The sequence below is a fragment of the Salvelinus sp. IW2-2015 genome, linkage group LG35 (genome assembly GCF_002910315.2).
Source record: "Salvelinus sp. IW2-2015 linkage group LG35, ASM291031v2, whole genome shotgun sequence".
Classification (NCBI taxonomy): Eukaryota; Metazoa; Chordata; class Actinopteri; order Salmoniformes; family Salmonidae; genus Salvelinus; species Salvelinus sp. IW2-2015.
In genome coordinates, this window is record NC_036874.1 from 955004 (window position 1) to 967848 (window position 12845).

General features: G+C 42.0%; 1 protein-coding gene across 2 annotated transcripts; it reads left to right on the forward strand.

Annotated features, from left to right (window-relative positions):
• The first annotated feature begins 2901 nt into the window (after positions 1-2901).
• Positions 2902-12534, forward strand: LOC111959038 (nuclear factor 7, brain). Of its 2 annotated transcripts, XM_023980453.2 has the most exons (7): positions 2902-4733; positions 7139-7234; positions 7718-7948; positions 8076-8098; positions 8189-8307; positions 8501-9018; positions 12254-12534. In XM_023980453.2, exons 1-7 carry the CDS (start codon positions 4305-4307, stop codon positions 12257-12259), a joined length of 1422 nt encoding a protein of 473 aa, XP_023836221.1. In that variant the 5' UTR covers positions 2902-4304; the 3' UTR covers positions 12260-12534. The 2 variants fall into 2 exon arrangements, with proteins under 2 accessions (XP_023836221.1, XP_023836220.1); XM_023980452.2 differs by having other exon boundaries at positions 2903-4733; positions 8501-12534.
• Positions 12535-12845: the final 311 nt, after the last annotated feature.

Below are 12845 nucleotides of genomic sequence, written 5' to 3' on the forward strand. Positions count from 1 at the left end.
TCCAAAATCATATTACACAATTATACAAACAGTATCATACTCACTCATTCATTTTATACAACAAACAGATGTAAACCTCATATGAGGTTATTATATAAACAGCGGTATGGTAATGTAGCCACCCAGTCTCCCATGAGTTTCCCACATTGGGACAAACGGACATGTTAATAGCTGGACTCTTCACAAATCTTTTATACTTTTTCCGGAACATGAAATCTGTTCGTACCTCAAGTTCTGTGAGGTGGAAGAAACCACCACTACCCTCTCTCTAATACTGTTTGGCCATGAGGAGATTCTCAGGAATTTATGACGTCTCTCTGTGATCACAGCATGGGTTGAAGGAGGAAAGGGGGAGGCAGGGAGAGGGGAATGGGCTTTATGTACCTAAACAGGCAACGTCATGACAGGATATACAATTTATTCAGTACTACTACAGTTGCTAAATAATTCCAGTAGATGGGAGCATAAGATCACGAATGAAATTTCAGAAGATTAGTTCTCTCCCTGGATACACCACTTGGAAGTTGGAGGTTGGAAGATGGCGGTGAGTGCAGACGAGATTTTAGCTTGCTCCAAGTAACCTTAAATTTTAAGTAAGTTTGAGAGGGATAAAAGTTAACAGAACTTGGCTTATAGTAAACACAATAGAGAACAACGCTTAGTTGACCGCTAATTTGATCTGAAACTTTGAGAAATGGAAGAAAAAAATGTGCGAAAGAGCAAAGGGAGAAGGCAGTTGCTAGCTGAGCACTCATACATTGAAGAAACACCACCATCTGACTTCTCAGGAGAAGAAATGGAGGAATCTGGACATTCGGTTGATTCTGAAAATCCAGTCAATAGTCCCGCACCCAAAAAGACACAGAAAGAATTGTCTTTGCGCGAACTACAGGTCAACATAGTCGATGCTGTCTCTGCAAAGATAAACGAAAGAGCCGATGATACGCGAAAACACATCAAAGTTGACCTCGAGATCTCTGAATCATACAAGAGTATCGAAGAGCTTAAACTTGCAAACACTGCAAATTCTGAGAAATGCACTGCACAGGAGAAGACCATCGCAGACATGCAAGAGCGCTTATCGGAAGCAGAGCGATACCGAAGGTGGGGGCTACGGCTTTACGGTGTCCCGAGGATCAGGATGAGAATATGAAGCACTTAGTAAGAGACATCTGTAACCGTGTGGCACTGGACTTCCCCGATGGATATATGGATATGGCTGTGGATGTCGCTCATCGTTTTGGGAAGAAGCAAGATGCCATCGTCAGCCGCTCGATCATCATCATCCAGTTTGCTTTTCGCACAGCGAGAGATGCATTTTGGAAGAAGGCAAAGGAAAGCGCCTTTCTGAAAGAGAGAAAATTTAGATTCGGTGAGGACTTGAATGCAGCAGACAAGGCAGCAAAGGCAAAATTGTGGCCTCTTGTACAACAGGCCCGAAATCAAGGAAAGGGTGGATACTACAGGGGAATCAGAGTCTTTTTCGCAGATGGAAAAGAAATACGACCGGGGTGATTTGTTCTGTCGGTAGGTTTACCAGGTAGCTCCTTCCCCACTGCACACTGAGAATTCTAGTTTTGAATTATGGTGTTACTGTTTACAAGTTAAGACTTTTGTTAATACATATATGAAGCAACTTTTTATAGAGAGGGTAGAGTTGAGATATCTACAGAATAGAAAGAAAATTCCTAGGCTATGGACTTGAAGTTTATGTCAATCAATGCCAGGGGGATACGAAACCTGTTGAAGAGAAAAGCGTCTTTTGTTGTTGTAAGGACTGCAACGCAGAACTTGTATTCATTCAAGAAACACATTCATGCAAAGAGGTCTATAATTATTGAAAAAATCAGTGGGGCAATGTCATTTTTTTGGCCCACGGGACTAATCATTCAGCTGGGGTTGCAATTTTAGCACACAATTTCACATAAAGGCATTGGTGAAGCAGCTGAGAAATAAATAGTATTTTTCTCATTAATTCATGAGATCAGCCAATTGCTGGACTTTCACATACAGGTTACTAGGTCACACCCAGTTCAAACCAAATTTGAAAAATAAAATGTGGCTTGTTTATCAAGTGTTCTGCCTTGCAAAAATATATATCATAAAATAACAAATAACAAAAAATATCAAAATGCTTGCATAGGTTTTGATTTAAAAAAAATATCAAAACGCTATTTAGTACTATAATGGTATTCACTAACATATTATTACAAAATTGTTTAAAAGTGTTCTAGGCTACCCTACCTAAGAATTACGGTTAGGGTTAAGGCTAAGATAAAAACCCTAACCCTAGGTATAACTTAAGGCAAAAAACAGTATAGGTTATAGCCCTCTTGCTCCTCCCTGTGGCCTTGTGGGTACTACATAACTCATTAGTGACACTTGCTAGGCTCATAATCTGAGGTAGCAACTGCGTCAGATCTACAAATCAATGAGCTAGGCCTATCCTTTCGATTTTGCAACTCTGAACCTGCGAATTCGCTCCATTCGATGCCTACTAACAGAATTACGCATATCAAAATACTCAGCAGCTATTTAGAAACAAAAAAAAGTTTTAAAATTAAGTTATTTCTTAATTAAAAAATGTCTTACGGCTGTTTAGATCGGCCACATATTGAAAATAAGACAAGGACATGCGTTTTGTTTAGGTGTACACCTTTTTCTGAAAGAAAAATATGGTTAACCATGACCATAAAATGTTTAACGTTTGATGGCTATGCGCCCAGGCATCGCTATAGCACTGTGGGTCACAACAACGTGTACCCAGGCGAACAGTGAGCTTATTGTTAACCTTGTTACTAATAAATTACTTGACGTAAGCCTACGTGTTTAGCGTGGGCATGTCTGATTGCCAACAATAGCGAAGCAGGCATTGTGACGTGTTACAATGGACTGTGAATAGAACGTTCGGAAGGCGAGTTGGTGCTCAATAGAACTAATAGGAGCTGGCAGGGTGAAAAAATGCCCTAAAATAAAACCTGTTTTTTTCGCGATTACTACAAAACTACCGCAAGTATTTGGGACAGATTGTAATATTATGAAACTGGGCTCTACGGCGGATGCAATGAACTACTTATCAGGGGAAAAAAGCGTTAAAAATGTCATGTGTCCAGCCTACCTCGAGTAAACAAATAACTTACGTCCTGTTCTCTCTGATGTGCGGTCCAGAAATGATTAGCTAGTTACTCTATTTCTGACACGTGCAGAATCGGATTTATGGCGCTACAGTGTTAGCGGAGAAATATATAATGTATATATCGCGCTAGCTACTAACGTTATTTCTCTCTTCTTGCCCATGTGAAATTATAACATGTTTTAAAAGAATAGTAACCGGTTAGCTATTAATAACCTCACTCAATTATATTTTACCAATAGTCTCCAGTATTGATTCGCAAAATGACAACTGTTAATAGTCGTCAGATTCTTGCACGTGCGGAGCCCAGCTAATTTAACGTTATTGATTTAGCTAACTTACCGTTACTGTTCCTCGGCATGTTTTAACGGAAAATAGCTAGCCAAACAGTTAATGCCCACTACAAAACGTTGTAATATCTAATTTATATGTATAACATTCAACTATATATTTATAACTTACTTTTCTATCTCGGTGGCGTTATAAGTCTCAACAACGAATCTTTACTTAACGTTCGCTACATTAAAACAAGCGTTGAAGTCCTTCTCCAAATCACCTCCAGTCGAACGTCTGCAACTCATTTTGAACCTAATTTGAAAATGATGACGATCAATTTTATTGACGTTACTAAGCCATCTGACAGACCAAGAAACGCGACTTTGAAAATCCCATCTCGAGACTTGATCCCACCTACTCGGCTCACTTGCCTCCCATTGGAAACGGCAGGATGTGGTCTATCTTAGTGGTCTATCTTAGTAAAACATAATTGGTTGTGTACCATATTAGTGAGTGTAGTGTGGTAGGGTATTTATTAATTAAATTTTTCAAGCAAAGTATAAGGGAATTGTACTCCAGTCTGGTAGGTGGCGGTAATGCAACAAATTGGTTGCGCGTCATACACACACCCACTCAATTGAGGAAGGAAGGCAGAAGGGAGGTTACAGTTGAAACTGCAGTCAACGGCTCTACAAAAAGGCACATTTTACCTGTTTATAAACTAAAGTTTTGTGTTGGGTTCAACAAATCTACAAATAATAAAGGTAAACCGTCAATCAGAAAGGAAGAGTATCTCTGGGCAACTGTCAGCGTATAAAAAGGAGCATTTTGAAGAAAGCGAAAGTAAAAACTTTACGCGTTTTCTGAAGGGGCCTGCAGTTTCGACAGCGACACCATGGCTGAATGTGGTTGGGATGAGGAGATGTCAGAGGGTCCATCCCTCCTCCAGGAGGACCTGACCTGTCCGGTCTGTAAAGAGCTCTACCGGGGGCCCGTTCTTCTTTCTTGCAGCCACAGCTTCTGCAAGGAGTGTTTGGAGAAATGCTGGGAGGGGCCTGGGCAGAAGTGTCCCGTGTGCAGGAAGAGCTGTGACGGCGAGCAACCAATATCCAACCGGGCGCTGATGGATGCGACGGAGTCGTTTCAGAAGGAGAAGCGCTGGCGGGGACCGAACGCATTCAGTAACGTGCCTCTTTGTAACCTGCATCGGTTGGCGTTTCAACTTTACTGCGTAAAGGACGAGGAGCCCGTGTGCGTCGACTGTGTCCCTCTACATCGGGCTCACGAGCTGCTGCCACTCAACGAGGGGACGCGGTTGTGTCAGGTGAGAGTGAGGAGATTCGATTATCTGGGCCAGGTTTCCCAGGTTAGAGGAGTTTGTTCGGGTGAAAAGTGGTTGCATTCGTTTTGGAACCGGTTTGCCTCCCTGGCTTGAGCCAGATGCCCCGCTTTGGCCGACGGGTAAGTCGGCTCAAAACAAAAGTGACAGGTTAAGCACGTGGAGTATTAATATACTGCAGTGTTTTGACATGCAAAGTGATTGCTTTTGATTTAAAAAACAACAACATTTATCTGCCTTCCCAATGAAAACTGTATGTTTCTGAACGATGGACCATGCTGCCTTGTTGACATGACCAAGCGCTGCAGATTACTGTTCAGTTGAGAAGGGCACTCCTCCCTCACCGCTTTTGCACTTTATAGGTGGTTTGAAGTCAGATATAGAAATCTGATTCCTGGCCTTGCGACTTGTGTCTGAACTGCTGTGGCTAGCCAAACAGTTGGTTCATGTTATACTTTGAGGCTTTAAGTGTTCTTGCACTGATTTTGAACATTCAAAGCAACTAGAAAACGTCCATGGCAGGCCTTTTTCTTCAAGATTATTTTGGTGGACTACATCCAAAAAGTGTATTGTCACCACCTACTGGGTGGGGTAGAACTGAGATAAAAGAACGTTAATAATACAAAACATATCATATTATTCTCAAAAAACAAACAAAAGTCAATGTACTCCTTCACTTAGTCAAATGTAGTCAGATCCCTACACAGGTTCTGGGGCCTGAGAGGGGGAYGAATTTCAGACATTCCCTGCAATGTTTCAGATGTGAAATCCTGGAGTTCTAAGAACCTTGGCTGCTTTCACAATGATTTCCAGTTTCTTTTATTCATTTTTTTATTGTTTTGTTTGTCCTGTACAATTAATCACCTGCGCAATGAACTCAACAAAATCAACATTCTTCACGTTTAGTGATTCAGGATCTTTCAACTGACTGACATCCAGACTGTTGGGCTTACACTGCCATAGCTTCACCATCTCTACTCGCTGCGTCAACAATTTTCACTGACTGCATTATAGACCTTCTCAACAGCCCTGATCCTTCCTACTTCAACCTCCTCCATCCTAACAGGGCAGGGGCTGTTTGAGTGTGTGGACAGGTGTCTTTTATACAGGTAACGAGTTCAAACAGGTGCAGTTAATACAGGTAATGAGTGGAGAACAGGAGGGCTTCTTAAAGAAAAACTAACAGGTCTGTGAAAGCCGGAATTCTTACTGGTTGGTAGGTGATCAAATACTTATGTCATGCAATAAAATGCAAATTAATTACTTAAAAATCATACAATGTGATTTTCTGGATTTTTGTTTTAGATTCCATCTCTCACAGTTGAAGTGTACCTATGATAAAAATTACAGACCTCTACATGCTTTGTAAGTAGGAAAACCTGCAAAATCGGCAGTGTGTCAAATACTTGTTCTCCCCACTGTATCCCAGCTTTACATGGGTTGGGAGAAATTCTTCATCGAACATCAATAACCCAAATGCTTTCCTCCTTTCCATTCACCGTGCGGGTTAAGCAACGTGAATCAACTATTCCTGGCATGTTAATCTTAAACCATGAAGCCTCAATATCCATAGAGACGCCAGATATGACACCTTTTATTGGTGACTTACTCTGATAATCATAGCTTTCCACTAAATGCGTCCATCATTTGTGCATTATCTTTTTGTTCTTTTGACATACATGAAATCAACATCATACCACTCCTGGTCACTCTGACTCCACTTCTCCCAATGCATCCTTCACCATCTTTGTGACCACAAACGTGTTTCCCAAAAAAACATCCTTGCTCAAGAATCGCAGTCCAACAACAAGTGAGGCATTATCATACCGAGGCTTATCTTGCTTTTAAAACTTTTTCCCTTTTTAGCTACGTTCTTAGATGAAATTATTGGAATACTGAAATATCTATCTTCACTCGCACCAACAGAATCAAGCATTGCTTCTGGTTCCGCCATTGCTCTCCCTCCCCAAGTTAGTGTTTACAACAATAGAACTTTCCCGGCAGGCATTGTTGTCACCTTAGCTTGCTACATAARTTCTGAGTGATAGGAACCACAAGCACCACCACCAATCAGCCTACACCATTGTGGACACACCCATCATTACTACGACAACTAGCGTAACCATGTCAGCTCATGACTGCTGTCTGAACACGCATCTAATTTGGTCACTTGTAACTTGCTGTTTGGATGGTCAGTATTCCTGAAACAGATTTGAGCATTTAGGCCTGCAGTGTGAACAAGGCTTTACTGCCCTGAGTCCCTTAGTCAACACCCAATAGCTTAGGACCTGAAACAATACTGCAAATAAGTTGCTGTATATTTTTTATTATCTGGTAGTCACTAGATCACAAACTATTATGCATATTGTGTTTTGTGTGTTCTATTGCAGGAAGAACTGACCATTAAAGTCAACATATTGGAGGAGAAAGTGGAGACCTTCAAGAGAATGAAAAATAAATACTCTAACACAGTTGATTTCATGAAGGTACTATAATACTGTATCTGCTTGACCTGCTGATGTCTACACTGTAGGGCATATCTATGACCATGACTAATGCCTGCGTATCAATGTCATGTGGACAGATCTTGGTGACGGTTTTGTGTAAGATAATGGGATTTGTTAGAACTAGTGAGGGCATCAAAGAGCTCTATCTAGATGTGTGTAGCCTATCCATAGCCCAACAGTTTGATGTTCATCTTTGTTCTGTAATGAGATATGTGAACCAACCTGTTTGACTGGTTATGAGTAGGGACAGACTGAGATTCCTTGAGCCACCAGAAAGAATTGGAAATAACAAAATAGTTGACTGTAGATCAAACCTAGGGCCTGGAGTCCTGACAAGGAAAGCCTCTAGAGGAAACTATAATTACAGCCTATAGATGAGTAATGTTGTGTGAGATATGAATAACGAGAGGTATGTCAGTGTCATGACAAAATGTCACTCTTCCTCCAACCTCTCGTACCCAGAGCCAGGCCGAGCAGGCAGAGAAGCAGATTAAGGCAGAGTTTGAGAGGCTCCGTCAGGTGCTGTGTGTAGAGGAGGCTGCCAGGCTGAAGGCCCTGGCAGACGAGGAGGAGGACAAGAGATCCAGAATGGAGGAAAGGATCAGCTCCTTGACCAGTGACATTGCTGCCCTCACTAAGCTGGTCCAAACAGTAAAGCGGGAGATGGGGGCGGAGGATTTAACCTTCTTGCAGGTAAGCAGGAGGGGTCTCCCTCATGGGGGGGGGGGGGACAGTGCATGACAGTGAGACATTTTTGAATGCATGCATTTGTCGATCTTATTCACAATGAACTAATGGATTAAATTGTGTTGTTTTTCAGAACTTCCAAGCCTTAAAGAAAAAGTAAGTACAGTAACATCCTATCAGTTGCCCAACAGTTCGGGTACCCTCCCTCTAATATCATGGTCATCATCTATGATGTCATGTTTTCAGAGCCCAGTGGCCTTGTGAAGACCCCCAGAATCCCTCAGATGCTCTCCTGAACATGGCCAAACACGTGGGCTGTCTGGGCTACAGCATTTGGAAGAGCATGCAGGCTCACGTCACATGCAGTGAGTACATGTACTGAAGGGTTAGGTTAGGGTTATAACTTGCTACATAAGTTATGACACACAATAAAATGGGTGTGGATGGCTATATAATGTGTAAGGGGTCAATGTTTTGAATGATGGAGGAAACACTTTAGGCAACAGTTACGCTTCAATCCTAATGTTTTGTAACACGTCTCCCTCTCTCTCTCTCCAGTCCCAGTGGTGATGGACCCTAACACAGCCTCTCCCTGGCTTTCCATGTCCCCAGACCTGGCCAGCGTACGGGACAGCCCAGAGCGCCAGTCCCTCCCGGACAACCCTGAGCGCTTCGACCCCTGTGTCTTTGTCCTTGGAGCTGAGGGCTTCCGCTCCGGCAAGCACCGCTGGGAGGTCCATGTGGGAGACAACCCYAAGTGGATCCTGGGAATCTGTAAGGAGTCTGTGGCTCGCAAGAGGAAGTTCACCGTGTCCACAGACAGGGGCGTGTGGACCATCGGGCTGAGCAAAGGGGTGTACAACGCCCTGACTGGCAAACGCACAGTGCTGGTCGTGGAGAGTCGGCCAGAGAGGGTCCGGGTCAAGCTAAACATGGATAAGGGGGAGGTGTCATTTTTGGACGCAGGCAACGGTGGGAAGCACCTGTGCACCTTCACACACAAGTTTACAGAGAGAGTGTTCCCAATATTCGGTCCTGGGCTCCACACCACCCCGATGGAGGTTAACCCGGCCAAGGTAACCATTCATACTGTGTGACAGGGCAGTGTGACAATCACTACAGCTTGCTAAGTGTCTGGTTCAATAGCCGATGGGCAGTCGTAGTACTCGCTTGGATAGACGTCACATGTTATGGTCAGAAGGTAGCCTAATATGTGCACTTGAATAGATGGGGCATTCCACTGTTTCAGCTGTCAGGCTGGTGTGGTTGTATTCTAGTGGTTTTACTGTGGCTATAGGTTTGCGTTGAGGTTTGCATCAAGGCCTTTTGTATGGTCACAATCATCTTTGAAAATGTGCCATAGCAGTATTCCTATGCTTTCCATAGGATGTACAGTATGCAGGCATTTATTACATGAGGGATTTTTTTGACACTGATTTTCTTTAACTGGTATGTTTAGATTGCTGAGCTATTATACATAGAGATTTTCTAGGACTAGAGGGGTTCCAGTGGTAAGAACGTATTTTCTGTCAAATTTTGCTGCGTTCTGAGATTTATTGATATGTTTGCTGATTTAATTATGTATCGGTATGGAATTATGTGAAAAAACTAAAAATGTTATGTCACATGCGCCGAATACAACTGGTGTAGACTTTACCGTGAAATGCTTACTTACCAGCCCTACCCAACAATGCAGAGTTAAAAAATAAAAATAAAATGGTAAAACAAGGAATAAAATACACAAGAATGAAGCTATATACAGAGAGTACCAGATCAATGTGCACGGGTACGAGGTATTTGAGGTCGATATGTACATGAAGGCAAGGTAAAGTGACTGGGCATCAGGATAGATAATAAGAGTAAAATAAAGAACAGAGCAGCAACAAGTGTGTGTGTTGTCGGTCTGTGTGTGCGTGTCAATGTAGTGTGTTTGTGTGAAAAATATATATAAATATACAGTGCATTCGGAAAGTATTCAGACCCTTTTTCCACAATTAGTTACGTTACAGCCTTATTCCAAAATGTATTGAATCATTCCCCCCCCCCTCAATCTACACACAATACCCCATAATGACAAAGAAAAACAGGTCTGTAGAAAAATGTATTAAAAATAAAAAACTATCACATTTACATAAGTATTCAGACCCTTTAGTCAGTATTGTTGAAGCACCTTTGGCAGTGATTTCAGCCTCGAGTCTCCTTTCGTATGACGCTATAAGCTTGTGTTTGGGGAGTTCCTCCCATTCTTCTCCGCAGATCCTCTCAAGCTCTGGCAGGTTGGATGGGGAGCCGTCGCTGTACAGCTATGTTCAGGTCTCTCCAGAGATGTTCGATCGGGTTCAAGTCCGGGCTCTGGCTGGTCCACTCAAGGACATTGAGACTTSTCCCGAAGCCACTCCCGCGTTGTCTTGGCTGTGTGCTTAGGGTCGTTGTCCTGTTGGAAAGTGAACTTTCAACCCCAGTCTGAGGTCCTGAGCGCTCTGGAGCAGGTTTTCATGAAGGATCTTGCTGTACTTTGCTCCGTTCATCTTTCCCCCGTACCTGAGTAGTCGCCCAGTCCCTTCCTCTGAAAAACATCCCCACAGAATGATGCTGCCACCACCATGCTTCACCGTAGGGATGGTGCCAGGTTTTCTCCAGATGGGATGCTTGTCATTCAGGCCAAAGAGTTCAATCTTAGTTTCATCAGACTAGAGAATGTCGTTTCTCATGGTTTAAGAGTCCTTTAGGCGCCTTTTGGCGAACTCCAAGCAGGCTGTCATGTGCCTTTTACTGAGGAGTGGCTTCCGTCTGGCCACTCTACCATAAAGGCCTGATTGGTGGAGTGCTGAGCAGATGGTTGTCCTTCTGTAAGGTTCTCCCAACTCTGGAGCTCTGTCAGAGTGACCATTGGGTTCTTGGTCAACTCCATGACCAAGGTACTTCTCCCCCGATTGCTCAGTTTGGCCGGGTGGCCAGCTCTAGGATGAGTCTTGGTGGTTCCAAACTTCTTCCATTTAAGAATTGTTGGAATCGGCTAAACTTTGAACATTGAGATATTAAATAAATGATAGAGAAGAAGCCTTGAATAGGAAGAGTGAAAGCAAATGGGTTTTGTGTCAGAAGTTAAGGGTTCTCTGTAAAAAGCCAGAAGGATTTGGAATGTGTTTGATGGAGAGGAGAGCGATGTGTTGATATAGGGAAGACAGATGGATATCTGTGGATTAGGTGAAGGAGGGGTTGAGGTCAGGAGGTGAGGGGTGAGGTCAGTTCCCCTTAAGGGAGTAATCAGAGTTAGTATCTGGTTACCTTCTTTCTCTTGGGCATAAACTAAGGATTGGAGAGAGGGAGTGTCTTAAGTAGCATATATATAACCAATGGAGAGAAATGTTTTGKGGTCTGATTACAGCTGTACAGAACCTTTGGGAAGAATTAAACTTGGTTAAAGCTTCTCTAGTGTCCGTGGGTTATTTACTCTGAAAAATAAGAACCTAACAGAATGATAGAGGCCACTGTGTTCTTGGACCTTCAATGCTGCAGAAATATTTTGGTACCGTTCCTCAGATCTGTGCCTCGACACAGTCCTTTCTCGGAGCTCTACGGAGTTACTTCGACCTCATGGCTTGGATTTTGCTCTGACATGCACTGTCAACTGTGGGACATTATATAGACAGGTGTGTGCCTTTCCAAATTATGTCCAATCAATTGAATGTACCACAGGTGGACTCCAATCAAGTTGTAGAAACATCTCAAGGACGATCAATGGAAACAGGATGCACCTGTACTCAATTTTGAGTCTCATAGCAAAGGTTCTGAAGACTGATGTAAAACAGAAATACCTTATTTACATTTTTTATACATTTGCTAAAATAAAAGTTTTGCTTTGTCCTGATGGGGTATCGTGTGTAAATTGATGAGAACATTTAAATACATTCCGAATGCAGTGTGTGTGGACTAATATATATATTTATATATTATATATATATATATTAGTCCACACATATATATATATATACATATACACTGTGTGTGTGTGTAGGGTCAGTGCAAGATGGAGTCAGTGCAGGTAGTTCGGGTACCATTATTTTACTAATTAGTCTATGCCAAACTGTCTTAGTCTTTGTATAAAGACTATTCTATATGATGCTTTATTTGCTCATCTAATGTAAAAAATATATATATATCTAGTAAGGCATATGATTGCATATTTTCTTGACAGTGTTGTATGATATTTTAATGACTTGATGTAATGTTTGAATGAAAAATCTGTGACAATGAGATCATATGACATGAAATAATGCATTGATAATTTCTTTCTTTTAATTTTCTTAGGTTTGAGTGAATGCCGAAGTGTTTTGCTCTCAATCAAATTGACTGTATTTATGTTATTCATTTATTATATATATTTTTCAAAAACTGMGGGAAAGTAGAGTCTTTTTATGTTTCATTGTTTTTTTTAAAACTATAAAGCTGTTGAATCAGTCAAGCTTTTTCTCTGGGAGATGTTCAGACACTATTCAATGTTTGTTTAACCAGTAACTATGTTGGAATAAGTTGTTTTGTGCTGATACTGATTTTGTAAAATAATGATGAATAAATTGATTGAGATTCTCCACCAATGCACTTGTCAGGTGATGCACAGCAGCTATAGTCATGGTAATAAAGGTTTAACACTACATCTGATTAGAAATCAGAACTACCACACTTTGCCCTACACCGTTTCTAGTTGTCAATATTCATACTTTCTCAGGTGAGTTTCTCTGAGGATGCAATTACCAAACATTGCCACTGGAGGGCAATGCTGAGMTTTACAATTTTAGTGATGGCGTGATGACGAGMAGCCTTTTGAGGTTGCGGTGGCCAGTGTCAGAATAGTGCAGAAGGTGTTGTATGTTGAGGCAGTGAAGAACGYCTCATAATAATG